General features: G+C 44.2%; 2 protein-coding genes across 5 annotated transcripts; one reads left to right on the forward strand and one right to left on the reverse strand.

Annotated features, from left to right (window-relative positions):
- Nucleotides 1-304: 304 nt before the first annotated feature.
- On the reverse strand, nucleotides 305-17,276 carry CFI (complement factor I). The gene is made up of 12 exons (XM_064148486.1): nucleotides 16,810-17,276; nucleotides 14,849-15,167; nucleotides 13,437-13,581; nucleotides 11,889-12,067; nucleotides 10,763-10,873; nucleotides 8,923-9,039; nucleotides 7,474-7,512; nucleotides 6,897-7,000; nucleotides 6,262-6,377; nucleotides 5,430-5,704; nucleotides 4,238-4,339; nucleotides 305-768 (listed from the first exon to the last, which is right to left on the reverse strand). The coding sequence occupies exons 1-12, from the start codon at nucleotides 16,867-16,869 to the stop codon at nucleotides 551-553; spliced, it is 1,785 nt and encodes a 594-aa protein (XP_064004556.1). The 5' UTR covers nucleotides 16,870-17,276; the 3' UTR covers nucleotides 305-550.
- Nucleotides 17,277-18,136: 860 nt separating this feature from the next.
- On the forward strand, nucleotides 18,137-26,479 carry GAR1 (GAR1 ribonucleoprotein). 4 transcript variants are annotated; one of them, XM_064148491.1, is made up of 7 exons: nucleotides 18,137-18,209; nucleotides 20,978-21,165; nucleotides 21,246-21,400; nucleotides 22,808-22,867; nucleotides 23,251-23,386; nucleotides 24,945-25,046; nucleotides 26,146-26,479. In XM_064148491.1, exons 2-7 carry the CDS (start codon nucleotides 20,991-20,993, stop codon nucleotides 26,157-26,159), a joined length of 642 nt encoding a protein of 213 aa, XP_064004561.1. In that variant the 5' UTR covers nucleotides 18,137-18,209; nucleotides 20,978-20,990; the 3' UTR covers nucleotides 26,160-26,479. The 4 variants fall into 4 exon arrangements, with proteins under 4 accessions (XP_064004561.1, XP_064004558.1, XP_064004560.1 ...); XM_064148488.1 differs by lacking the exon at nucleotides 18,137-18,209 and adding an exon at nucleotides 18,331-18,528; XM_064148490.1 differs by lacking the exon at nucleotides 18,137-18,209 and adding an exon at nucleotides 18,728-20,717.
- The last annotated feature ends 1,362 nt before the right edge of the window (nucleotides 26,480-27,841 follow it).

Consider the following 27,841-nt stretch of genomic DNA (forward strand, 5'->3'; position numbering starts at 1 on the left):
TTTATTGGTGGCCCCTTCTCTTCACCCAGTTGTGAGTTAGGTAAGGCATGTAACAAAACTCCTGACTGCATGTTGTAGGATCAGGCCATGGATGACTCTTCTTGGCATTTTCATGCTTTTCTGTTCTGGTATAGGAAACTTGTGCTAATTTGAGAATCTGGTGGAGGTGGCTACAACTGAGAGTATTGATTTCTAACTTAGATCTGTAACTTGGTTTTGTACAATTAAGTCTGTAAGCATAATATAGAGACTTTTAATTTTCATATATTTATCTTGCCATAGAAGTTGTGTGTGTATGTATGTGTGGTGCAGATACATAGAATCATAGAATCAACCAGGTTGGAAGAGACCTCCAAGATCATCCAGTCCAACCTAGCACCCAGCCCTAGCCAGTCAACTGCAAAACCGTGGTATTGATAAACTGTCAAGAATCCTCAAAACATATTCTGTGGAGATTGGTGCTTATTGTTGCAAAGTTACATGGCTGCTGATGGTAAAAAAGGAGCAGTGTTCATTTTCACATGGGTGATAAGAGGGAAGTATTTGATCTTCAGCTATTGTAGCGTGAAATGAGACTCCTTGTCACGTGATGGCTGATCCAATCATAGTAGCTGGCCACTTGTGTGTACACACCAGGGTGACCAGCTTCCCCACAGTTCTCACCCCAGCTCACAATACCCCAGACATAGGCCACTTTTTCTGCATCAAAACACACCAAGGGCCCTCCTGAGTCACCTTTGCAACTGTCTATGGAGCCATCATAAGTACCTGAGGCAAAAGAGGAAGCAAAAAGCAAAAGTAAGTTCATATACAAGTGAGCACGCAAAACAGAGCTCAGGGTTTTTTTTAGGGTCTGTGTAGATTCCTGCCAGGTGTTTGCCTCATGGTCACCCATAAAGGAGGCTCCTAACCTCTTCAATCTGTTGCTTCCTAATTCTTTCCAAGTGCAGGGCCTCTCTGACTATTTGTGTTTGGCCCAAACTGTCCTCATTTGCCTTGATGTTAGTGATGTGAGCCTGTTTCACCCAGTGCAACGGAGAAGAATTCAGCCATATTGCCTATTACATGATTACAAGTAGCTTACCAAAAAAAAGAACAAAAACAGGAGGAAAAAGGTTAAAAGATTTGTGGGCTGTTTCCTGTGCAAATGAAGCTACTGTCATGTGTTTATGCCTGTATTTCTCTCTTTGGCATCCTCTCTACCCAGTAACTTACCGGCTGGTTTCATCTCCACAGAGTGACTCAGAGAGACAGAGGCCTCAGAAATATTTTCTCTAGCAGCTTGATGAAAATAGGTGGGCAGGTACAAGAAGGTGAGCATGTGAGTGCTGGGATGGGAGGAATAGCAACTGTGTAAGTACCCTCACTGCAGTCTCAGTGTGCCACATCTGCCACACTAGACAGCAGCCCTGATCCTACAAGTGTGTAGGACCCAGCACTCTCTGTAACTTTCAAGGTTCATGGAACTAATTGTTTGCAACTCAGCAAATAGAGTGCTCCTGAGAAAATGAAGAGTGAAGGATATGACAGAAAGACTGTTACTGAACTTAAACATGGTTTATGCTTTGTCCTATGTATTCAATATATTAATCAGCTTATTAATTTCTAATGTGCTAGTTTGAAGCAGGCTAGAATGTTTTGGTGAGAAGGACTAGGTTACAGGCTGTGAAAGGAAAACAAGGCTGATGTCTACTTTGCTCACAGGCTTTACTGAGATGTATAAAAATAAGAATCAAAATATAGATAACCACTCTCACTTCTGCTGGGGAGCTGGCTGAGCTGCATCTCTAACCTCACCCTCTGTTTCTTTTCTAATCCACTTTGCTTCCTAACACCCCTGGCCAAACCTCCATTCTTCCTTGGCACTGGGGTAAGGTTGAGACTGGTAGGGGGAAGGTGAAAGGGTGGTTGGAAGCCCCTCCTGGGGACTCAGGTTTCTGGGAGGGCTGTTGTGTTTCTGTATTACCTTTCACCTTGTCTATTTCTGTCTATAACTGTATATACTGTAAATATCTGCTTGTATATTGTGCTAGCTATAAATATAAGTTTCATTCAAATTCCTAGAGCCAACTTAGTCTAGTCTGGGTGATTTCAAAAGTGTGGGGGGGTGGGGAACACCCAAACCATCACACACTTACTGCACTTTCCTGCTTGGTTGATTGATGTAGTGTGAAGGAACCCACACTAAGAGTAAGTAGCCAAGTTTTAAAAAATGTAAGCATTTTCTTGAATCTCTACATGACTAAGGAAGAGTTCTGTGAACTTTCCAGAGTTCTATACTAATCCTATAAAACAAGATTTTATTGCCTTTGCACAGTGTAATATTTGCTTTATAACTAACTCCCAGGGAGTTAATTCCAAGTTTTCATTTGCCTCAAGGAGGGAAGCTAACTCCAGATGTCCCCTTTCTGATGTTGTGCCATGTGGTACTCTCTTTGTTCCCTCCTGGTAAAATATGGAATACAGTGAAGATGAAGGAAATAAGTTGTGGAACTTGCACATTAGGCAAACACAGAATCTTAATGGATGTCATGCTGAATGTATCAAGAATCATTTGGCTTTTATTTTTCTAAGTACTTGTACAGAGTTAACCCTCCAGGGGGAATGACCTTGAACCTGATCCTAGGTGGTCTTGACCCCTCCCCAGGGGTGGGTCTGAACACCACCAGGTGATTCATGGTTAGCCCACTCTCCCTGACTAAAGGTCTATAAAAGCAGGGAGACTTCCTGTTTTCTCTCACTCTCTGCGCTCCCTGCTTACCAACATCACCATCCTGCTCCTGGTTCTCTCTGTTTTACTACCTGGCCATCATCCACGAGGCAGACAAACCCCTTACCATCAAAATCTAGTTGTATTTACACATTTTGTATTTGCTTTCCCTTCCCTGTACCTTTGTAACTTTCCTACCTCAGACACCTTTTTAATTTATTGTTAAACTTCTCTTCTTTTTTAACTTCCAACTCAGAGTGAGATTATTTATTTGGGTGAGCTTACCTTTTCCTCTCTCTACATCTAATTCCTTTCCTTTGGGAAAGAAGGGGGAAGAGGGAAGGGCACTCTATAAAATTGTTATTGGATCTATCAAATATATTTGAGTCTCTGGGAATTTAAAATAGAACCAAGACAGTAGTTTGTTTAACTACTGCCTTTACTTCTGGATTAAAGAACAGTTGACACTCTCTGCTTTTTTTACTCATGTATATGGCAGTACTTTTTGTTACTTTAAGAAGAATAATGTGTATTCAGAATCATTTATTTTAATATTAGGAGTGTCAAACAGTTTCTAGGCTGGACTAATCTGTTTGAAAAGTTAATCTGGTTTTTCTCCTGGTGTGCAGTGTGGTAGTAGTAAATGCCTAAGCATAGAATCATAGAATCAACCAGGTTCAAAGAGCCCTCCAAGATCATCCAGTCCAACCTAGCACCCAGCCCTGTCTAGTCAACTAGACAATGGCACTAAGTGCCTCATCCAGGCTTTTCTTGAACATCTTCAGGGACAGTGACTGCACCACCTCCCTGGGCAGCCCATTCCAATGCCAATCACTCTCTCTGGCAAGAACTTCCTCCTAACATCCAGCCTAGACTTCACCCAGCACAACTTGAGATTGCATCCCCTTGTTCTGTTGCTGGTTGCCTGGGAGAAGAGACCAACCCCCACCTGGCTACAATGTCCCTTCAGGTAGTTGTAGACAGCAATGAGGTCCCCCCCGAGCCTCCTCTAGGCTAAACACCCCCAGCTCCCTCAGCCTCTCCTCATAGGGTTTGTGTTCCAGGCCCCTCACCAGCTTCGTTGCCCTTCTCTGGACATGTTCCAGCACCTCAACATCTCTCTTGAATTGAGGAGCCCAGATGAATAGTCAGCCACATTCAAGTCAAGGGGACTACTAGTGTCCTCTAAACAGGCACTTGCTTAAAGATGTTGCTGAATCAATGAAATGTAATAAAGGCAGAAACTTCAATGGGTTGCAAAGTATCCTTAGCAAACATCTCAAATTGCATGGCACAGTTTGGTTACATAATCATAAAGACTTGGCCTGGTGTCATCTTAACTCAGTGTATAAATAGATATATAATGGTGGATGCATCTAGACCCCAATGGCTATCATTTTGCTAATAGTGATACTGTGGCAATCTCTTGTCTTTTCCAAGGCTAAAAGATGGCCAGGCAGTGTGTCTGACCTTATGAACAGTGGATTTGATAGTAAAGAAGTTCCAGTAAGAAAAACTGATGCTTACCTGCACATGCCATTTTGTTAAAAAATCGTCCTGGATACAATTCAGAACAATTCTGAAATAAATTCACATTCCCCCACTTCAGGATATATTGTTTGGCATTATCTAGGAAAGAAAAGGACAGTTTTGTTTTGGCTAGATGAAAAATGGTAAGTAGGTATTAGACACTTCTAAATATCATAAATTAAAAAGTTATGTATTTGCTTATCTACAGAATATAATCTTCAATATTATAAAGCAGATACTTTCTACTGCTACTATCACCCCATGGGAATTGCAGTACATTGGCCATATATTCCAATATAAAAGCAGAAGGGTTTAACTGCACTGTTAAATACATGACTTAAGTTTGTCTTTTTCACCCTTGTCAACCTCAGGATATTTTGGACTTGATAATCTTAAATACTTTTCCCAACCAAAACAATTCTGTGTTCATCGAGGTTTTCAGACCCTGGGAAACTGGTGTGTTGTCTTCTGCTCATCCTTGTTACCTTTTTCCCAACTCTTACTCTTTTTTTTTGGGGGGGATGAGTGGAGCAGACAGTCAAGACACCTCCAGGTGAGCTAGGTATTCACAAGGTTAAGGAGATTCTCCCTTTTATTCCCTGTCCATTTGCTAGTAATTCCCAGCTTTGCATTTACTTTACAATCTGCTAATGAGTATGGACAGGAGGAGCCTCAGAACCAGGCTGTAATCACTGTGATACAAAACAAATGCTTCCCACATCTTCTGATTACATTTGGCTGACCTGTCTGTGTGCAGCCTTCTCTGGGCTAAACACACATATGTGCTGAGTTTTGCACATGTTGGCTGCAGTTTGCATCCTCTTGGGCAGGGAACAGAGGACAGGCTGTGGCTGTAGGCCCCTGTGAGCTAGCTGCTATGTGTTAAATATTGCCAGGTCTCCACAGCTAATATAAATTGATTTGCAAAAGGAACATTTCTTATTGTTGGGGTAGTTTGCAACCAGGAGTGTCCTCCAGATCAGTTTAAGTGGCTGAAACAGCAGAGGAAGCAGTAAAGAGAACCAGCATTGACAGCTGAATGCCTAACCACAGCCTACATTTTCTGTATGTGGCTTTTTCTGAGTGCTTTGTGTACAGCTCCTCTTCAGCCTTTATGGAATGAAAGCTCACCACAATTAGAAAATGAGTGGTACAAATTACACCTTGCAGTAAGCACTAAAGCAAATACCTTTATCTACTCCCCATCCAGAAATCTTGCATGTGTGACCAGTCCTGAACATATACTCTGACCAAGGGACACAGGCAGGTATGGTGTGTTCTGGGGAGCATTGTCCTTTCACAGAGCCTCTCAGTTCCAGCAGAGCAATGTCATTTTCATAAGTTGATGGATTATAGTTTTGGTGGACTATGATCTGTTTTAGCCTGAAAGTGTCTGTCTCTTCATCCTTCTCTAGAGTATGCAGCATAGCAACCCAGACGCGGTACCGATGAACTTGCTTTGCCCTGGAAAACAAACAGCTGAACTGAAGTAGGTTGTGGTGTTTAACACAAGCACTGTACATTTCAACTAGCTGTAAAGTGCATTTTATCAAGGTTTCTCCAGAGTAACAATAAAAACATCAATTTATATACATGTAGTTTCTTTCTGGGCTTAATGTCCACGTTTTTCTGAAGTGCAGCAAATGCAAGGCATAGATGACCCCAGGGATGTTCTCAGGGAACAGATACTGGATTTCTGGGGAAGAGAGGAGGTCCTTTGCATCTCCCTGTCAGGCACAGTAGTTATGGTGAATCTTGCCTGCCTGCCTGCTACCTGACTGAAGAATGCCAGGTCTCTTCAAACTCATCATTGCTTTTTCATCTTTCTATTTACTGCCAGAAGATCATCGCTTCTCTTAATATTCCCTGTCGTTAACAGGGGTAAGTTGGTATTTTAAATTGTTTTACTCAACAGGCAAATGGGAATTAGCAAACAGGTAGCTATGAAAGGCAATAATATCCAAATCAATCTTTCTGCTTTGCAACAAAGTAATTTCCCAGTCTGTTTCTTCAGTTTTTACCTGACACAGTGTGCAGCAGTCAGAACCCAACAGCCACCAATATAAACCCCTCCGCAGTATACTGTTGCACCTTCACTGGTAATATCTCTAATTGCCACTTGCCAAGGGAATTCACCCTGTTCAAACAACAAACACCCAAATAATGTGAAATCATAATAATTACACTTTGTAGTGAATAAAGTGAAACACATTTCTTAGTACCACCTTATCTCCTTGATTGTATCTAACTAAATCAAACACCTGCTATCCACAAACAGTGAATTCGGCTCCATCTGATACAAAAGATATATTTACTAAGGTGCAGTAGTTTTGTTCCATCTTCTGACTGTGTGTGTTGCTTCCTGCCCTTTCTCCAATTTAAAGTCCATTTTGTTATTTCTAGCTGTAGTAGTGAGCATTTTGCTGAATCATTTTCAACGTGTACTGTAATGCTCCATTTTGCAACTCTCTACTTTTACTGTACGCATTGTGCTTCTCTTTACTTTTGTTCACTGCTGCAAAACATGAAATCAGCACTCTAGCTGATTTTTTTGCTACTTCTGCCTATTTTTCCCAGAAGGACAATAATGCCTATTTAATGTGATGCTGAATGAGCTCATATGGAGTAAGGTGTTTGGTGTTTTGGGTTGCTTTACCTTTCTTGCGGTCTCTCCACCTACGATTCTTTTCCGTCGAGTTAATGTGTGATTTGTAAGACCACACTGTACTTGGGGAAGAAGTTTCTTTATCACTTTTATTTCTTTAACAGAAAGGAAAGATGTGTCTCAGAACTGAGGTATCCATTTAGAAGCAGGTTTATCTTTGTCTTGAAAATTTAACTCCTGTTAACATGCCAGTAACTGAAGTAGCGGGAAAGCAAAGACTAAACCACTTTTGGCATCTGTTTTTGGCTTTGAAAATTACACCACATTACTCCTCCTCATTGTCCACTGCTGCTTGCTTTCAGGCAAATAATTTTGAAGCAGTTCCCCTAGATTGGCTGAGAAGTTGCCTCCACCAGATGCCAAGACGAGCAGATATGGGTCAGCCAGGATGAATTATTATGGCATTCTTGAAATTAGTGGAAAGCAAGACAAATAGTAAGCTCCAGAGTGTATATTACTAAATCACAAAGTCCACATCTTTGAGTGTTCTGGATCTGGCCAGCTTGCTGTTAGCTAGGAAGCCACTAGTGAGGGACTATGCTGTTTTGGAAGGTTTAGTTACACTTACCTTCATCTAGACTGCCATTTCCAACACCTTTGTATTTGCCTGTAGTAGAATAGCAAAACACTGAAAATACTGGCAGATATTTACATTTATTCTGTGTGAGTGCATGTTTGTGTGCCAAAATCATTTTAAATGCATAAGGGCACACCATTTCACATGGATTGTAACAGCCTCTCAGCCTGGTGCCTGCTCTGTCCTTTTCTACTAGCCATTCTTTTTGGCCTACAAAAGACCTACATACAGCAGATACTCATTCACACTCATACTACATGATGTCTACTCTACTTCTGTAAAGAAAATCTGAGAAGTGCTCTCTTCTTGTCATTTTGGGTTTTGATGTCTAATGTGATGTCCCATTCTCTACCAGGAAACAACAGAACAGAACAAGGGGACACAGTCTCAGGTTGTGCCAGGGGAGGTGTAGGCTTGATACTAGGAGGAAGTTCTTCCCAGAGAGAGTGATTTGCCATTGGAATGGGTTGCCCAGGGAGGTGGTGGAGTTGCCATATCTGGAGGTGTTCAAGAAAGAACTGAATGAGGCACTTAGTGCCATGGTCTAGTTGTTTGGATAGGGCTGGGTGCTAGGTTGGACTGGATGATCTTGGAAGTCTCTTCCAACCTGGTTGATTCTATGAAATTCCTCCTCCTGTCCCATCTACCTTTTGGAGCTTTCTAAAGTGCAAAGGAGCATCAGGTAACAGGGGTTTGGGTTTTTTTTGTTATTGTTCTTTGTTTGTTTTTCCAATTGACATAATTCTGTTGTGTACTGTGTGCTTCCTTTAAAAAGGTAAGGGAAGGTATTCAGTATGAGAAGTAAATTAAATGCTTCCTGAACCTGGTTTGTTGGCTTTTTTTCCTCACACAAAATGCCTGTTGTATTCAGCTCCTGAACACAGGCTGAGGGCTGGGTCTGTTCTCATGTTACTGACAGTAATGTTTACATTGGGAGTTCAGTTTACCTTTACCAAGTACCATTTTCCACTAGTGTTTACCTTTTGGCTTTAGACTTTGTCTCTTATCAGAGCAAGGGAAAACACTCTAATTTCAAACCAAAATATTTTCAACAGTTAGGAGAACAGCACAGAAGAATTATTGTATTGACAAAGTAGGCAAATTCATCCTCTGTGAGGAAACTTTGTGCCTGCCCTGTCTAAACATTCCTCACAAATAGGGGTGCTAGTTTGAGAGATGATCATATAAGCATAGGACATAATCTGCCTCAAGCCTACCTTCTTTTAGTTTTCTTTCTATTCTTTTCTGGAAGGAACGGGAGGGAAAAGATAATAATCTTTTCTTCCTACTATGTGTAACATAACATTGGGAAGACTAATTCTTGCATACATTTTGGTTTTGCTAATCTGTTAAGTAATTTGATAGTGTGCATTGTGTAGTCTCTAATCATAACTGAGCAGAAAGAAAGGAAAGAAACAAAAACATCTTTCAGAGGGAAACCTGCACAGAGAGCTTCACGTTCGTCCTCTCTTGTGAGGCAGTCGATTTCCTTGTTACAGACACTGTCGTTTGGAATACAGATGTCTGACTGACAGTGGAAGCTGTTGCCTCTGCACTCTGTAACACAGGAGAATTACACAAGTAAATCACAGGATCCTTGTATTTAGATACATACTTACATAGCTTTTAAAAATACAAATACAATATAATATCTGCATTACAGGGGTCTTAGCTGTTCATAAAGAGACCATAAAAGCAGGCTCTGTAAATGTAACACAAAATCAATACTTGGCTCTACTCATTTTGCAATCTTGAAGTTTTAAGACGTACAAAATGTATCTCTGTTACCACTTCAGTGTTGTACTTCCAGGCTTAGTATCACTTCTTATCAGTTTCATCCCCAACACTCAGCTTCAGCTAAAGGACTGCTAGTTTTGCTTAAGGATTGTCAGTTTTGCCAACATTACTGATCACCTCCAATGAGGAATTTATGATGTTTGGGTCAAATGTGCCCCCTAATATCAGAGTCCAAGGTGGATTTTGATTGAATGAGCTAAATGCCTAAATGCAATGTTAGGAATCAAAAGCCCTGTTTTGAAGATACAGGATTTAATAACTTATTGCTTCCAGAAGTCTTGATTATATGAAATGTTGTTATTATAAACTCAAACCCTCTGTGCCTTTTAATTCTTCCTATCACTTTGTATGTTATCAAAAGCAAAGAAGACCTTGAGTTCATGGCAGGGGTTTTTGAGCTACTTTATAACCTCAGGTCAATCTGTTATTTAAGATCAATACTGGAAAATTAGTTCTTTAAAAGTATCCAGATGTCTCAGGATGATCCAGAAACCACTGAATTCAACTGATAAGCTTCTTTTGATTCTAGGAAGTATTGTTTTCAGCCCATACAGCTGAAACAGCACCATTTTGGTCAAGTGGAATCTGAATAAATGTCCTTCAGATAGACTGGATGAGGCACTTAGTGCCATGGGCCAGTTGACTGGATAGGACTTGGGGATAGGTTGGACTGGATGATCTTGGAGGTCTCTTCCAACCTGGTTGATTCTATGATATGATTCTATGATATGATATGAATACACAGGTATTTATTATTATTTCTTTCTACAATGCCTGTGACTGTGCTTCCATGATTATCAGATTAAATTTACTGACAACTTTAAAACTGTAAAATTAAGGTGAATGAAGAATAGTGATGAGATTTATAACACACATCACAGTTTGGCACCTGAAACTCAACTTTTGAAAGTATTCTCCTGCATTCAGGTCATGCTAAAATCTATTCCTTGTTTCTAATCCAAAGTGCTACACCTGGAACTGCAGGTGCTGAAAGAATGTCTGGGTATGAGCAGGAACTGCTCATAGATGTTCTATGGATAATCTTGTGTTAGCAATAAATTTAAGTGAGGTCTTATTTTGGTTTAAAGATAGTTCATTGGAAAAATAGTGTCTGTGTTTAACTGGGCCTTTGTTTAATTACTATTGATTTTTCCCAACTAAAAATGCATTTGCATTCTGACAGGGTTCATTTTTTTTGGTATCAATGTTTAACAGCCTCCTTAAAAGAAATCTCCTTGTATTTCCATATCCCCCAAAGAAATCCACATTCTCAGACATCACTTGTCTGCTTCCAAAAAATCTATTATGCCTACTTGTTTGGGGTTTTTTTTGCACTTCTGTATACTTAAACTATGGTTTGATTCCTTTAATGTGGTTACTGATTGCAAAAGAGACTTCAGCTGTTATACATCACTGTAAAAATTCTTTGGAGGTACTTTGTTGCAGAAGCGGTTTTGAAAGGGGTGAAAAATGAAGTTGTTACCTCTACAGCACAGCTCATCACTTAGGTCTCCACAGTCATTGATTCCATCACAGGTCTTATCCAAAGAAATGCACTTCTTGTTGACACATTGGAACTCACCATCTAAACAAGCTGTGCACCATGATGCAAATTAATTAGTGTGGGAATGTCTACAGGTTCACAACTGCCCAAGGAAACATTCCGCTTATGCATTTTATTCTAGTTTGGTCTGTCAATGGAGCCAACCCAAGCAGTATCAACAGGAGTCTTTTGCTTTGTTTTAATTGCCTTCTCATCAAGCTTTCAAAGTGACCATTTATTTTCCTTCTCCAACTTGCAGTAGCCTGGTGGGAAGAAACTTTTTCCTAGGTGTCTTTTAGATGAGGACTAAACCAGAAATGATCCATTCAAACCCACTTGAAATGATTCAGTATTAATAAGATGATGAGTATTTCCCCTCTAAAGGGAAGTCATCAGGAGTCTCTGAATGTCTACTTTTGTGGCATTAGAAAGACCTGAGATGGTTCATATATTGCCTAACCAGCAGTGTCTCAGGCTGGTGCTTGTCAGTGCCAAAGAAAGCTCACTACAGAGAACAGAAAACTCTTATCTGTTAAAACAAAAAACTTGATTCCATTACACTAACAAGAAACTGAAAAGCCCCAAAACTCCCCAGAAGACAGGAGCTGTTCTGCTGGAGTGATGCTTGTCTGGTTATAGTGCTACTCATATCCTAACTGATCTCTCTCAGAGATAAAGCAGTCAGGAAGAGGTTATCACTTGTGTCCTCCCCAGTTAACCCCAGAGAGGGAAATCTTTTGGGAGACAATACACTTTGGTACCCATGGAAGGGATGAGCAAACAAACAGACCCATGAGTGAAATATATTTACTTTGGGGAATTATCTGTAAAAATACTCCAGCAACAACAGTGATTTTTCCAAACTCATAAACTCCTAAGACTGGTTTGGCTCAAAACTACCCTAAGTGTCTTAAAGTCTGCAAAAGGTGTATTAAGAAAATAAAAATCAAAAGGTTTTGGTGCAGGTTTGCTGTGCCTGAGAGTTCAGCAAACTAAATCCTAAGTATGTAGAATAAACTTAAAATGTAAGAACTCCAAATAGATACAAAGCCAAGAAATTACTGACCTCTGGGATTTTCATGGCACTGGAGGCTAATAAATCTCTCATGACTATCTGTTGGTTTCACCTCTATGTGACATTCAGCAAGAGTTGTCTCTAGGCCCCTGCAAGTTATTTGCAGACACTGCAACGAATTAAAGGCAGCCACTGTGATGCTGGGTTTGGCTTGGTAATATTCAGCACCTCTGTGAGGAGACAAATAATAGCAACAAATTACACCATTTCTGAATGGATTGTCCACTGCTTTTATTGCTTAGAATCTATGTGAAAGCATTTAGGTCATGACTAAGAAAAAGAGTGAACTTCCCATGAAAATGTCTAGGGGTACTTTGACAGAAGAAAATAAAGTGCTGATTTTTGCAGGTTATTGCACAGAATTGTCCCCAAATGCATACATAGCTCTGTGACAGTCTCTGTGTATCATGAAGGGATAGAAAAGTCTCCTTCTGTAACAAAATTTGTGAGCCCAGATCTCTGTGTAGTCACAGGTGAGCCATAATTTGGAAACCATCCTGTCTGGGGCCAAGCGTCCTTGATGTTGTCATCAAAACCAATGCATATTGAGGAAGCTCAGGCCACTGCAAGGCTGGGATTAATAAATGTTATCTTCCTTGGTTTTACTTGAGCAGTATCCTCATAATAGTGTTTGTGACCCCTACCTTAAAGACATACAGATTAAGTAACTACGTAGAAAGGCTTACAATGGGTCTCCATGTCTGAGTGCTCTGTCCCAGGACAAGCCCTCCTTTGCTATCTAAGGAGATACTGATCAGTACTAGGAAATGTTTCTTTCTTACCTAAAGGGGGCAATTTAGGGCACTGCAATAGCACTTTGAGTTCAGGTAGGGTTTGGGAAGTAGCTTTACTCAAATCAGTTTTTTATGTCTGATATGTGATACATGTAACATCAAATGGACTCCTTATGAGGAATTGAATGTGCAACTCAGGCCATCAATGTGGTTGCAGGAATAAGAGCAAGCTCTGTGTGACTTCAGTCATCTCTGGGGCCATGGAAGCAATGGCAGCATGGGCAAGGAGTGAAGAAAATAAAAACAAACAACTTTCTGGTTCTGGCTGGTGGAAGTGGTAAAACAGAGCTGTACCCTGGTGTGGGGGGATGGTCTCTTCTGCCAGGCAAGCAGCAACAGAACAAGGGGACACAGTCTCAAGTTGTGCCTGGGGAAGTCTAGGCTGGATGTTAGGAGGAAGTTCTTGCCAGAGAGAGTGATTGGCATTGGAATGGGCTGCCCAGGGAGGTGGTGGAGTCACCGTCCCTGGAGGTGTTCAAGCAAAGCCTGGCTGAGGCACTTAGTGCCATGGTCTGGTTGATTGAATAGGGCTGGGTGCTGGGTTGGACTGGATGATCTTGGAGGTCTCTTCCAACCTGCTTGATTCTATGAGTCTGTCATAAGAAACTTTTCTCTGTGTACAGGCAGCTCAAAGCTACTTTGGGGTGATCCATCTGTGCACTTTCCCTTACACAGACCTGATAGAAAACTCTGCATTGGTGTTTAGCTCTACTTTAAAAGTGAAAATAAAACTCCCCACACTTACAATTCAAAGCCAAGGTCCTTGCAAGCCACATTTGCTTCGTTCATAGTCCACTTACGGTCACATACAAAGAGTTCATTCATCTGATTCACAGGTTTGACTCGAAGCAAATGTGAATCTTCATGGCCCAAAGAGACTGAAAATGTTTCTTTGAAGAAAAGAAAGGAAAAAAAAAAGAAATAAAACCAGTCCTCAGATGAGATCATATAATACAGATCTATCCAGTGGAAAGACAGCACAGAAACAAGTCAGGATTAAAACTGTGTTAACAGCCAAAGTTAGTATGGGAAGAATGGCAGGCTGGGAATCAGAAGTCTCAGGTATTATTCCTGCTTGTTCTGAGGATTGACTTTGTGGCTTTGAGAGTGCCACTCTTTCAAAATACACCAGCAGGGGGACAAAGGAGGATATTGGTTCCTACTGGGTAAGAGAAACAGAGAACCTGGAGCTCTGCTGAAGATAGGTTGCATCTTAGCATAATGACTTTCATTAGAGGATTTTGATAACCAACCAGTAATGTTTCAGTTGAGGTGGCCAGATCTTGTTCACATTACTATGTAGTAGCAAAACTTCTGTTGTTTACAGTGGAGCTAAGGTCCTCAGCTTCACTTAGTGAAGATAGAGAACACAGTAGGAACACACAGAGGCTCTTCAGTCTTTTTCAGTGAAACAGAGAAAAACTTGTTGCCACTCTGAGATCACTGGGTGAAGCTGCTGCTTCTGTGGGGAAAGGGTCGGATGGTGCGAGGACAGAGACTGGGCAGGAGAACCCTGGGCCCTGCTTGCTGCTCCTGCTGTATTTGGGTAGAGGTGGGATTGGAGGATGGCTGTAGGAACAGCAACTGCTGTGGCTCAAAGAGGCCATCCACCTAGTTAAGCACTCAGATGGCAAAGCAGCTTGGTGCAGCCTAAAAAGCAGATGAGCACAGCTGCTTGTCAGTGCACAAACCATCACCTGGTTTGCAGGGAAACAGCTTCCTGTTTTGATGAAATCCACAGCATGAAGATGATTGAGGTGCATGTGGCTTACCTTCTCCCCTTGCACTCCCACACACACCTCAGCAGCTTGGCTCCACTCCTTGGACTCTTGTTCCTGTAAGATCTGTCCTTCCAAATGTTACCTTCTCTGCTAACGTTCTCAGCAGGCCCTCCCATTGTGCTTCCCTCCACAGTCAACACCTTCCTTGGAAATCCCTACCTACCTGATGATTTGAGCAACCTACCAGCAGCAGGGAGACCTGGGCCTGCCAATCACTTTATGAAAATCAGCACATACTGCCCATTTTCAATGACTTGTTTTCTGTTTCACGTTCTTACCAGTCAATGGAGACAAACAAGGCTTTCTGAGCTGTAAACTGGAAGCCTCTCCACGGCCACAAATGACTGACAGAGTTGGGGAAAGGAGGTAATTATACCTTTAGACGCGCATTTTCCTTTGTGCAGGAACTTGGTTTCAGGACGCTGGCACTCGTAGCTCTTCAGCTGACAGTAAGTATGGAAGTTCTTTCCGTTGGTAGAACAAACCGAAGAGCCATTCTTAAGGCACTGGTAGGGGAGCTTACAAAGGCATTTCCCCTCCACACATCGTTCCCATGGGTGACAAAAAACTTTCTCACAGGACTTATGTGTGAACTTCTTGCTTAAACATTCTTTTATGAGGTATGAGCCTTGCTCATCTTGCTGGACAGGCGTAACCTGCTGAAACTGGTTTTCTTCAGTACTAGACGTTGCATTCTGCAAGGCACACACAAGGAAAAAAAAGGGAGTAAGACTAGGAGCTGCACCAAGAGTTCTGCAGATCCCTTTACTGGCCTCAACAAACTGTTCATTCATAAGCTTTCTCCTAGCTTAAGAGCACAAAGGTGCTAAATGTCATTTAAGGTATTTTTTTTTCCCACATCCACCACAGCTTTCTCAGTTTTTCTGAAGCTTTCTTTTTGGTTCATTCATTTTGTGTGACCTTGGTCTCCCATAAATGTTATACTCTTTAAATATCAGAGGAAGTGCATAGCAGATTATAAACATTCTTTAAACAAATAGTTTGTCTCCTTCTCAGGAGACTTCCAAGGCCTGTCTGTGTGCCCTGAGCTAGACTGTATGGTTCTGCTCTGGCAGAGGGGTTGGACTCGATGATCTCTTTGGGTCCCAACCCCTGACATCCTGTGATCCTGTAACACACCACAGCAATGTGATTTGAAGCAAATCTAACCATAAAGGGACTTAAAGGCCAGAAAACTGGGGACAAAAAAGAGACTTTTACTTTTCTGAGACTTTTTTATTGGCTTGATTTGCTTTAAATATAATCTGTAAATATTTGTGAACTACTTAGAAGCAAATAAAGCAATCTAAAATTGATGATTTGTTTCATTGTGTGACTGCTAAAGTAAGGAGTGTCTTAAATTGGAAAAAATTAAGTGCCCTTCCTTATCAGCTTTTTTCCTGTGTCTTGCACAGCAGTGGATTTGTAGCGTAGCTGCTGGTCATCACTGGACTGCAAGTACAGATCCTGACCCTCTGCCTGCCTCTGCACCTGCACTTGTGCAACTCTCTGATGACTCTGTAGATGGTTGAGTGCTTTTGCTTACTAGGATCTATGGGTAGGAAGAATGTTGAAACATGGAAAACATACGTGGGTGGACCTAGCATAAAAATGGGAGAGAACAGTTAGTCCTGAGATGTCATTTACCAGCTCTGACTGTGCCAACTGAGTCAATACGGCTGAAGTTTAAAGTTCTTGTGGAGAAAGCCTGGCCATAGTAAAGTCTGTGAGGATCCAACAAACCTCCTTTTAACAGTTGTATAAGCCTTGTAAATTCTTCCTCCTGTATTCAGGTCAGTAGAATCCAAACTGTGAGCCACATCTGTCTTGGCATACCTCCCATCCTGTACTAAGTGTTTCTCCTGATCAGGAACTTATCTAAGGGTGTCTCTGTCAGACTCGGGGCATGCTGAACAGTCAGCCCAGATGGGCTTCCTGGGCTTCTGCTGCCAAGAGATCCTACAGCAAACCTTCAAGCAGCGCAACATACCATTTCCCCATGTTAGAAAGATTGCAATCTGATCCTGCAAGAAAGAGGGGCAGGGAAAATTGCAGCTCCTTTTTGTGGTCAACCATGCTTGCAAGTTTTGTTTAGGATAGGATCACAATTATAATCTTTTCCAGAAGCCTCTTAGCGTAAACCCCAGATAGAATCAACACTTGAAAGAGTAATAGCAAGCTTCCAGTGTTCCAGCTGGGCTAAAACAAAGGGCAGAAACACAAATACTATGGAAGAGAAGTCAATCAGCTGGGTTTGGTTTTATAACAGTAAATTGACTTTAACAGGGTTTCTTTTTCTAGATAAATTACTGCTACTACAACAAAATAAGTTCTTACCTTTGATCCACACAAACAGAAGAGTGACAAGAAAACCAGGAAAACTGAAGCCACTTGCATGATGAGATCCTATCTCTCTCTGTATACAGAATCCTCTAGCTGGGATTCTTTTGAATGTCACCTGTTAGATTTCTGTTTAATCTTTAACCATTAGCAAAATACTTTGAAACATGTTTAGAAATAAAGACCCTCAACTATTAACTGGCAAATCTGATCCCTCCAACAAGGATTCCCACCTCAATTTAACCAGTTTGAGTGGTAAGTGCAGGACTAAATAACAAAAATAAAGCCCTTTACCCTGGTGGTAAATGACTAAAAGGAAGCACTTGTTAAGAATGTCTATTTTCTTTCTTTTGCCAAAGAATACTGATTGAATTGTCTTGCTGGTTTTCCTGATTAGCAAAGTTGAATGTCTATAGATTACTGTAGAAGATACAATGTGGGGGGGGTTTAAAGAGATATGTGGTGATATATATATATATATGGGGAGAGGGAAACATCCCTATCCAGGTAGCGTCCATTATATACTGAGGTAGGTTACAAACTCACATTACATAGAATAGTTTGGGTTGGAAAAGCATTTTGTAAGATAGATTCCAAGCATTATCTAACGCTGCCATGCTTGATGCTAAACCACATCCCTTAGTGCCACATTTGTCTTTCCAACACCTCCAGGAGTGAGGATTCAACCACATCCCTGGGAAGCCTGTTCCAATCTTTGAGAACCCCTTCAGTGGTTTCTTCCAATATCCAAACTAAACGTTCCCTGGTGCAACTTGAGGCCATTTCCTCTCCTCTATCGCATGCTGTTTGGGAGAAGAGACCCACACCCACCTGGCTCCAACCTCTTTTCAGGGAATTGTAGAGGGCCGGAGTATCTCCCCTCAGCACCCTTTCCCCAAGACTAAACCTCCCCCAATTCCCTCAGCTGCTTCTCCCAGCAGCTTTGCTGCCCGTCCCTGGGCCCGCTCCAGCACGCCACTGTCTTTCTCTACACAGTGAAGTTTCAAGTGTTTGACAAATGTTAAAGGTCGGGTTCCCGGAAATACTTTAATTGAAGCCGGCAGTAGGCAGCCACCCTGCCTCCCAATCCCTCTGCAACTGGTGCAGCGGCGGGGCGGAGCAGCAGGTCTGCTGTGCCGGGCTCGCAGGGGGTGCAAGGTCGGGTCTGCTAGCGGAGCTGCTAAGGACGCCGCCAAGCCGGTGTCTGGAGCTGGAGGGATCACCCGGTGCTCACGGGCCGATAGCGAGGCTGCGGCCGCAGGTGCCGGCAGGTGTCGGTCGGGAGGAGGCTGGGTTCCGGGGGCCGGCCGCGGCACGACGCCGTCACCGGCAGCTCGTAGGAGCCGCACCCGCCCAGCGGCAGGCCAGCAGAGCTGCGCAAGGGCTTCCGCGCCTCGGTGTGTAAGCAGCCGGCGGAGAGGCGGGGCGGGGGAAGCCAGTCCCGCTGCCAGGCGGTTCAGTTCCTGCTGGAACCCGTACTCTTCTGAACCCGTCCTGGCGAGCAGTGCCGCACCGCCCGAGCCTGCCGGTTAGACCCCGGCACAGCCAGGACCCGCGGCTCGCCTTGAGCACCGCTCCGCTAGGGCGCCTTTTGCGACAGTGCCGCCCGCAGGTGCCGCTTCCTTTACGGCAGACAGCCTCCTTTGCGGCGGCGCGGGCGACGTCCCGGTGTCGGCGCGCGCTGCTGACGCAGGCGGAGGCGACGGGCGCGTGGAGGTGCGTGCGGCTCGAGCGCGGGCGGGCGCGCGGCGGGCGGGAGGGGGTCCTGAGCCCTCCGGCGGCTCTGGGCTGCTGCTCTGCGCTGGGCTGCGGGCGGGCTCCCGCCTGTGCCCTGCCCGTGAGGCTGGCGGCAGCCTGAGGGAGGATCGCGCCGGGCTGCGCTCGGGGGGCGCGGCGGGCGGGAGGGGGTCCTGAGCCTTCCGGCGGCTCTGGGCTGCTGCTCTGCGCTCGGCTGCGGGCGGGCTCCCGCCTGTGCCCTGCCCGTGAGGCTGGCGGCAGCCTGAGGGAGGATCGCGCCGGGCTGCGCTCGGGGGGCGCGGCGGGCGGGAGGGGGTCCTGAGCCTTGCGGCGGCTCTGGGCTGCTGCTCTGCGCTCGGCTGCGGGCGGGCTCCCGCCTGTGCCCTGCCCGTGAGGCTGGCGGCAGCCTGAGGGAGGATCGCGCCGGGCTGCGCTCGGGGGCGCGGAGGCTCGCGGGTGGGCGTCCTTCGGCGGCGTCGCCTTGCGCGGGCTCCGAGCGGTGTCCCGTGAGCACTGTGAGGTGCTGGGGCAAGGCGGTGCCGGTGTGGGCAGAGTCTAGGCGGAGGCCCGTGGCTTGTGGGGCTCATGAGGGATCCATATTGGGTCCAGTCCCCTTCAGCATCTTCGTCAGTGGCTTGGGCGAAGCGGCATGGTAGACCCTCAGCGAGTTCGGTGACGATACCAAGCTGGAAAGGGTGGTTGACACCATCAGGCCCTGCTGCCGTTCAGTGAGACCTGCACAGGCTGGAGCATTGGGTGGGAAGAACCTAACCAGGTTCATCAAGGGCAAGTGTATGATCCTGTGCCTGGGGAAGAGTAATGCAGCTTGAGGATGCCCTGTTGGAGAGTAGCTCTGGGGAAAAGGAGCTGGGAGAGTTGATGGACATCAGGTTGACCATGGCCTGGCAGTGCGTCCTCATGGACAAGAAGGCCAATGACATCTTGGGGTACCTTAAGAAGAGTGTGATCAGCAGGTTTAGGAAAGTTCTTTGCCTCTTTGCTCTGCTCTGCTGAGGCCTTATCTGGAATACTGGGTCCAGTTCTGGGCTTTCCAGTTCAAGAGAGACAAGTAACTATGGGAGAGAGTGCAGTGGAGAGCCACTATGATGCTGACGGATTGGAAAGGCTGAGGTTGCTGGGACTGTTTAGGAGTCTGAAGGATGATCTCAGTAATGATCAATATCTGAAGGGTGAGTGTCAGGAGGATGATGCCAGACTCTTCCCTATGGTGTCCGATGACAGGACAAGGGGCAGCAAATGCAATCACAGAATGTTAGGGGTTGGAAGGGATGTCAAAAGATCATCCAGTCCAAAACCCCTGCCAAAGCAGGGCTGCTTATACCAGATCACGCAGGAATGCATCTAAATGGGTCTTGAGTATCTCCAGAGAGGGAGACTCCACAACCCCCCTCTGCAGCCTGCTCCAGTGTCCTGTCACTTTCGTAGTGAAGAAGTTTTTCCTCATGTCTACATGGAACTTCCTCTGCCTCATCTTCCACCTACTGCCCCTTGTCCTGTCATTTGGCATCACCAAGAAGAACCTGGCTCCAGCCTTTTGGCACTCGCCCTTTACGTGTTTATAAACATTAATGAGATCACCCTGTAGCCTTCTCTTCTCCAAGCTAAAGAGCCCCAGCTCCTTCAGCCTTTCCTCATAAGGAAGGTGTTCCACTCCTTTAATCCACTTTGTGGCTCTGTGCTGGACTCTCAAGCAGTTCTATGTCTGTCTTGAGCTGAGGGGCCCAGAACTGAACATGATATTCCAGATGTGACATCACCAGGGCAGAGTAGATGGGGAGGAGAATACACTCTGCAATAGCATTGACCCTCCTGGCCATAAAAGTGCATTGCTGGCTCACAGTCAACCTTCTAACCATTAGGACTCCCAGGTCCTTTTCCCCTTAAGGACAATGGGAACACAGGAGATTTCACGTAAATAAAAAGGAAAAATTCTTCACTGCAAGGGTGGCAGAGCACTGGAACAGGCTGCCAAGGGAAGTTGTGGAGTCTTCTCTAGCTCTAACAGGGATTTTGGACTAGATGTCTTTAGAGGTTCCTTCTAGCCCCTACCATTCTTTGATTCTGTGATGTCCACTGGATCTGTTCTTGCTTTGTGTGGCTCCTTTGCAGGGCTGAGGCTGGAGAGTTGCAGTCTTCTGCTGGGGCTGGTGAGTGCCACATTCAGCCCTCATACAGGAGTGAAAAGCATGCCCTCATTGGTTGTTGTTAATTTTTACAGGGAGGTGTTGCAGTGGATGGCCTCTCCGGTCCAAAGTTGGTTTGTTTAGTGTGTCTACATGTTCCTAGTGAGAGCTGAAGGGGCTGACCATGAAAGCAACAAACTGTTGTCAGGGGACTTCCATTTGTACAGCAATTCAATGTGAAATATCTTTTCTGTTTTAATTGATTGGTTTTGTCCACAATTTAGGAGGTAGCAGAGAATGTCCTTCCGGGGAAGAGGAGGTGGAGGAGGAAGAGGAGGTGGCTTCAATCGTGGAGGAGGTGGTGACAGAGGTGGCTTTAATCGTGGAGGACGAGGTGGTTTTGGACGGGGAGGCGGACGAGGAGGCTTCAACAGAGGCGGATATGACCAGGGGCCTCCCGAAAGAGTAGTTTGTAAGTTACTTAAAGAGATGATATTTCTTTTATTTACATTGACTGCTCCGGAGTTTTAGCTTGCTTGTTCTTGATTTCAGTGTTGGGAGAGTTCTTGCACCCATGTGAAGATGACATTGTTTGTAAGTGTAAAACAGAAGAAAACAAGGTGCCTTATTTCAATGCCCCGGTGTACTTGGATAACAAGGAACAGATTGGCAAAGTGGATGAGATCTTCGGGCAGCTGAGAGATTTTGTATCCTTCCAATAAACGTGTGATGTACCAAATTGCCTTTTTACAGGCTTATTGATTATTAAATGGGATTTCTCAAGGCTTTTAAGATAGTTCAAGGTTTGGCTACCAGTTAGATGTGAACATGCACGAGTTCAGCTGCAGCTGCCTCAGGTGCCTTAGTCACGTTAAGTGCCTGTCTTAAAGCTTTTCCAGTACCTTGTGCCAGGCAGAAGTTTTCAGTCAGTGCCTGTACTGGCAGGTGTCCTTGGATCCGTTGTAGTTCAAGATGTTACTTTCTCTAGTTACCTGACCAAATTTTCTGCTACAGATTGCTCACCTGTAGCAGAGTTGGATCAAGAGAGCAGGTTGGTGGGGTTTGTTTTCATGTGTGTGAGAGGGCCTTGTTCACAATCCAGCTTGTTAATTATAAAGGTGAGTTTGTGCTGAGGTGTCCTGTTGCTTACTGTCCATCTTATCAATAAAAGCAAGCTTGTGCTAGGACATCCTCTTGCAAAGCAATGTTGTTGAGACGAGGCACTCTTGTCCGTTCTCTTGTCACTGCCACAATGACAGAATCCAAGGCAAAACTGGGTGAATAACCCTGTAACATAGCAGTAAGACTTAGCCTGTGTTGCTGGATTTTGCAGCTCCTTTCTTCCCCATGTAATCTTGAGCTTTAATCAAGAATAGTTGGCCAACAGCTGTTTTTGAGCTGAGGAACTGCATACCCAAGTCCTTGTGTACTAGACAGCCGAGGTATTTATGCAAGACTTCATGTGGGGTTACTGCAAGTGTCTGCCTCTTCAGTGTACCATGAGGCTGGGCAGTCTCTGCTGGCTCTTCACTTTCTACAACCAGGAAGCTCTGCTACCCAGTATCATCAGCACTCGAAGAGCTCTTGCAGCGTGCAGATTGTTCCAGATAAGCTTTGAGGTCACCCTGAGGCTAAAGGAGATGGCACTTGCGGTACCAACTTCTTCGTTTACAGTTGTGGCTACAGGTACTCTTGCCACTGGTTATGTTCCTCGGAATGGGCTGCCCAGGGAGGTGATGGAGATGCCATCCCTGGAGGTGTTCAAGAAAAGACTGGATGAAGCTCTTAGTGCCATGATCTAGTGGATTGGCTAAGGCTGAGGGATAGGTTGAACTGGATGGTCTTGGAGGCCTCTTCCAAGCTGGTTGATTCTATGATTATGCCTTAATACATGGAAGGAAAACATGATTTTACCAGAAAATACTGTATTTTTAACTCTGGGAAAAAATCCTGAGGTATAGTGGCAGTAGTTTCGTCTGACTTTTTTCATTTGACATTTAGCTTCATTTGTTAAATACTAGTTTAGGTAATACCTGAACATGCCTTTAGTGTAATAATTAAAGTCATACTTTCTGATGTTTTGTTCCTGCTATGTTCCTTAAAGAAGCTAACAGTATTTTTCAGTGAAACTGTCTGACAACATGAAAGCTTCTTCATTTAAAAAAATGCAAAAGGTGAGTCAAGCTCCATGACAGAATTTGACTTTCATTGTTAGATGAATCTACTCTGTCATCAGACAGTAAAAGCTTTATTCAGTTTCTGTTAACTTCAATAAAGGCTAGTTATCCTTTGTAAACAAATACCACTTTCTTTTTCCTTTTCACTTCTGTATCTGCCACGTTTTTTATTTTCCCTGCCTTGCAAACAAATGAAGCCCATGCCAATCACCTATTAATTACTTTGTAACCCTGTCATTTATTTCCTGCATGCTTGCCTTATTTGGCTGTTTGCAGAGGTCAGTTTGACAGAAAGGGCTAAGGCCAGGTTGTGGATGTGTGACATTAATGTGCTCTTTAAGCCTTGGTATTTTCAAAGTCTACTGGAACTCTTCCTACAGTTCTACATTGACCCAGCAAAGCTGCTGCCCCTTCAGAGATTTTTGCCAAGGCCACCTGGAGAAAAAGGTGCTCCCCGAGGAGGTGGTAGAGGAGGACGTGGTGGTGGCCGTGGAGGAGGAAGAGGTGGTGGGAGAGGTAAGATCCTAGGAATGGAAGCTGCAGAATGTAGGATATTTTTTTGTGTGTGGGTTGTTTCATTGTTCTGGTTTGTTATTTTGGTTTTCTTTTATGGGTAGAGCTGCAATTCTTGAATATCAAGAACTGTAGTGCAGTAAAGATGTTATGCATAGTTCCATTTGACTCAGTGGAAGAGGCAGTGGTATCTTTCCAATGCAAAGACCAAGGTCCTAGCTCAGTAATTGCAAAGAGTGTGCTGATGTCTAACACAGAAAGCATGACTGCTGACCACACTTCACGGAAGAGAATCATGGAATCAACCAGATTGGAAGAGACCTCCAAGATCATCCAGTCCAACCTAGCACCCAGCCCTATCCAGTCAACTAGACCATGGCACTAAGTGCCTCATCCAGTCTTTTCTTCACCTCCAGGGACAGTGACTCCACCACCTCACTGGGCAGCCCATTCCAATGGCAAATCACTCTCTCTGTGACGGCAGAGGGTGTGAGGCAATGCACACTCAAAACTGCCAGTGAAAGCTCTCTTTTTAGTATGTTCTGAAAGTCTAGTTTGGAGAAAATACTTGAAAGGTAGTGTTTGGGAGAGGAGTGAATGACTCCTTGTGGTGGTTTGGGTGTTCCCCACCCCCCCACACTTTGGAAATCACCCAGACTATACTCAGCTGGCTCTGAAAATTTGAATGAAGCTTATATTTACAGCTTAGCTCAATATACAAGCAGGTATTTACAGTATATACAGAAATAGACAAGGTAAACTCCCCTCCCAGAAACCTGAGTCCCCAGGAGGGGCTCCCAACTGCCCTTCCACCTTCTTCCACCCCTCTACCTTACCCCAGATGTTGCCTGTGCCCCAAGGAAGAATGGAGGTTGGCCAGGGGAGTTAGGAAGGAAGTGGATTAATCAGAGAGACGGAGGGTGAGGTTAGACAGAAATACAGCTCAGAGCTCAGGCTGTGCTCGAATTGCCTTATCTGTGTTTGTACTCTTGTTCTACATCTCAGCAAGCCTATGAGTGAAATAGACATCACCATTTGTTTCTCTTTCACAGCCTGTCATCTAATCCTTCTCACCAAAACATTCTAGCTAGCTTCAAACTAGCACACTGCTCCAAAGCTGTCCTTTGCTTTTTAAACATCATCTGTCTTGTACTCCTCAACTAAAGCTGAAGTTCTTTTTTTTTTTCCTTACACTGCAGTTTCTTGCTCCTCCCTACCCTGCCGCTTTGCAGTGTGGCACAAGTGTTTGGAAGCTTTCTGTTACATTTAGTGTTCTGTTCTTATCTTAACTTTTTTTCTCTCATGAAAGGAGTTTATTGTGGAGTTCTGTTGCTGCTTTTAGTATTTTGGACGTTGTATAACAGATACTAAAAAATAAACAAAATGCTGCAGGTAGGCCTCGGAAGAAACATGGTGCCAGTAACTGACTCAGTTTCTGTCCATCAGCTGGCATTTTCTGGTGGTTTGTTTTTCTTTTCCTTTGGGAAGCTGTTAGTGAAATAAGTTGTTGTGCACAGTGAAGAACTGAAATGTACTTCAGTATGTAATTTATTATGTTTAGGAGGGTTTGGAGGAGGAAGAGGTGGAGGAAGAGGAGGCGGCTTCAGAGGAGGAAGAGGAGGCGGCTTCAGAGGAGGAAGAGGAGGTGGAGGAGGCTTTCGGGGTGAGTGTACAGTGTTTTAAGTTTCAATAATAAGAGTGACCTCCAAATTTCAAACATTTTATAATGTTCTACTCAATGTAGTATTTTCAGATCTCTGTTGTGGAGGCAGGGAACTAACGTGGCCGAGTTAGGAATATAGATAAAAATAGAGTTATTTTATTTTCCTGAAACCTTGCCCCAAAACTATATAGAGAAATTAATTTAGTTCAATTAGCTGACTCAGTTTCATTGAGAATATCTTACAAAGGATGCTATAGATAAATTTGGCTATTTTAGAAGTCAGGAAATGGAAAAGGCTAAGGTAATAAACACAGATTACCCAGTATCAATCTGGCTGAGCAGAAAGTTTACTACTTGCAGGTGAGTTAGGCTGGCTGAGAGAAAGGGCAGTCCAGATGCTTGTCAGCTCTCTATTTCAAAAGACATCCGAGGCTGGTTAGGCCTCTTAAGCTTGCACAAAGGCTGCTTATGGTGGGGAGCTGTCCTAAGGGGGGATGGTCTTGTCTGGTCCCTCAGGAACTTGTCCTTTGCAGCACCAGGGGACTCTCTGCAGGAACTATTCAGGCCGAGGAGAACTCTAAGGTGGGAACCCCAGGGTGGGAAGTACCCCAATATTTGTACCTTTCCTAGACAAAGAGTTGAGTTACCACTTCCTAGGCGTGAAGACCACAGCCCGATTCCAGCATGGGCATCTGCATGGGGCACCCCTTGTGCCAGAAGAACCCTTTGCTCCCCCCTTCACACTTGCAGGGTGGGGAAGGAGAAACAGGTTTTTTGTGCCTTTTCTCTCCCATTCAAACCACAGAGGGAGAGGAATTTTGGGGTATCCAGGACTCCAGGACGATCTCTTAAGAGATGTTTATAATTTCATGCAAAAAAAATTCTGTGCATCACAGGAGTCAGCTTAAAACACATCAGAGGGTTCTGCATTTTTTGATGCTTGGGTAATAAGATCCTGCTGCTTTCTGCATTGTAAAAGGACTGAGAACAGATAATCATTATTCTAACCAATTATTTAGTGTTATGTATATAATGTATTTGCTTTAAATGTATCTAAGATGTGAATTGTTTGCTGTATTTTTCTTCCCCCTTAAAACAGGAAGAGGACATTAAAAACAGACTGTTTCTCAGCTGGTTTGCCATCTCATCTGCAGAAGCGAAGAATAATGACAGTTTTTTATAAAGGACCCTTACAAAGTTCTTGTTGTGAAGAGCTTGAAGCTGTAAGATGACAGTTTGTGTTTACACTCAGTGACTGTTGATCAACACGTGAGGAATGGACAACCTCAGGTGAAGAACTAAGACTGCCCAGAACTTTTTAAACTAAGCCAGGATTAATCTTAAACTGTTTGTTTTGGACAAGGGGCATAGTCAATGCTTGACTCCAGCTGGAGTCTGGAGTAAACAATGAATTGAAATGTTTTCACTATGAACTTGTTGCCTGTGTGTGACTGATCCCTAGTCCTCATCTTCTTTTTGTATTGTAGGACGAGGAGGGTTATTCTTCCCCTGTAGTCAACACTGGTCAGGCCACACCTTGAGTGCTGTGCCCAGTTCTGGGCTCCTCAATTCAAGAGAGATGTTGAGGTGCTGGAACATGTCCAGAGAAGGGTGACGAAGCTGGTGAGGGGCCTGGAACACAGGCCTGTGAGGAGAGGTTGAGGGAGCTGGGGTTGTTTAGCCTGGAGAAGAGGAGGCTCAGGGGTGACCTCAGCCTCTCCTCATAGGGTTTGTGTTCCAGGCTTTCACCAGCTTCGTCGCCCTTTTCTGTGTGTGGTTGTTTTATCACACATGAATAGCCTCTGAAAACTTGAAACAAGGTAGCAAAACAGATGTTCAAGGATTAATTAAGTCTGAACAGGTGCTGCATAGGATAAACGATAAAAATGTTCACAGACTGTGAGGAGTTGGAAGGGATCTCAAAGGATCATCCAGTTCCAACTCCCTGCCTTGCCTTAACAGAATCACAGAATTGTCAGGTTTGGAAGGGACCCAGGAATGTGTTCACATAGGAACATGTCCACCTGGGTTTTTAATGTCTCCTCCTCTGGAGACTCCGCAACCTCTCTGGGCAGCCTGTTCCAGTGTTCTGTCATCCTCACAGTGAAAAAAATTTTCCTTGTGCTCACATGGAACCTCCTATGCTTTGCCCCTTGTCCTATCATTGAGCAGAGTCTGGCTCCATCCTGCCAACACTCAGACTTCACATCTTTGTGAAGTCACCCCTCAGGCTCCTCTTCTGCAAGGTCAAGAGACTTAGTTCCCTTAGCTTTTCCCCGTAAAACAGATATCCTGCTCCCTTCATCTTTGTGGCTCCATGCTGGGCTCTTTTAAGCAGTTTCCTGGGCACAATATTCCAGGTGTGGCTTTACCAGGGCAGAGCAGATGGGAGGGAGAACCTCTCTGGACATACTAATCACACCCCTTCCAATCCACCCTAGGATGCTCTTGGCCATAAGGGCACATTGCTGGCTCATGGTCATGCTTCTGTCCACCAGGACACCCAGGTCTTCTCCTATGCTGCTCTTCAACAGGTCACTCACCAACCTATATTGGTCTGAGGGATTCTTTCCCAGATGCAAGACTCTACACTTGTCCTCACTGGACATTTCTCCCAGCTCAACTTTCCAGCCTATCCAGGTCAGGCAGCACAACCTTCAGGTGTGACAGCCACTCCTCCCAGCTTTGTGTCATTAGCAAACTGATGACACAAATCTGTGAAAACTTGAAACAAAGTAGCAAAACAAATGTTCAAGAGTTCAGTCTGAACAGGTTCTGCAAAGGACAAAAGTTGA

Source organism: Pogoniulus pusillus, chromosome 9 (assembly GCF_015220805.1).
Source record: "Pogoniulus pusillus isolate bPogPus1 chromosome 9, bPogPus1.pri, whole genome shotgun sequence".
In the NCBI taxonomy this organism is placed as follows: domain Eukaryota; kingdom Metazoa; phylum Chordata; class Aves; order Piciformes; family Lybiidae; genus Pogoniulus; species Pogoniulus pusillus.

Coding starts and splice junctions, on each gene's coding strand:
- CFI (XM_064148486.1), bottom strand. CDS start 16,869: ATGCAAGTGGCTTCAGTTTTCCTGGTTTTCTTGTCACTCTTCTGTTTG. Junction 9,040..10,762: donor TGATGAGCTGTGCTGTAGAG/GTAACAACTTCA, acceptor CCTGTGTTACAG/AGTGCAGAGGCAACAGCTTC. Junction 4,340..5,429: donor TGGATGGGGAGTAGATAAAG/GTATTTGCTTTA, acceptor TTTCTTTCCTAG/ATAATGCCAAACAATATATC.
- GAR1 (XM_064148491.1), top strand. CDS start 20,991: ATGTCCTTCCGGGGAAGAGGAGGTGGAGGAGGAAGAGGAGGTGGCTTC. Junction 22,868..23,250: donor CATTTAAAAAAATGCAAAAG/GTGAGTCAAGCT, acceptor CTCTTCCTACAG/TTCTACATTGACCCAGCAAA. Junction 23,387..24,944: donor AGGAAGAGGTGGTGGGAGAG/GTAAGATCCTAG, acceptor TATTATGTTTAG/GAGGGTTTGGAGGAGGAAGA.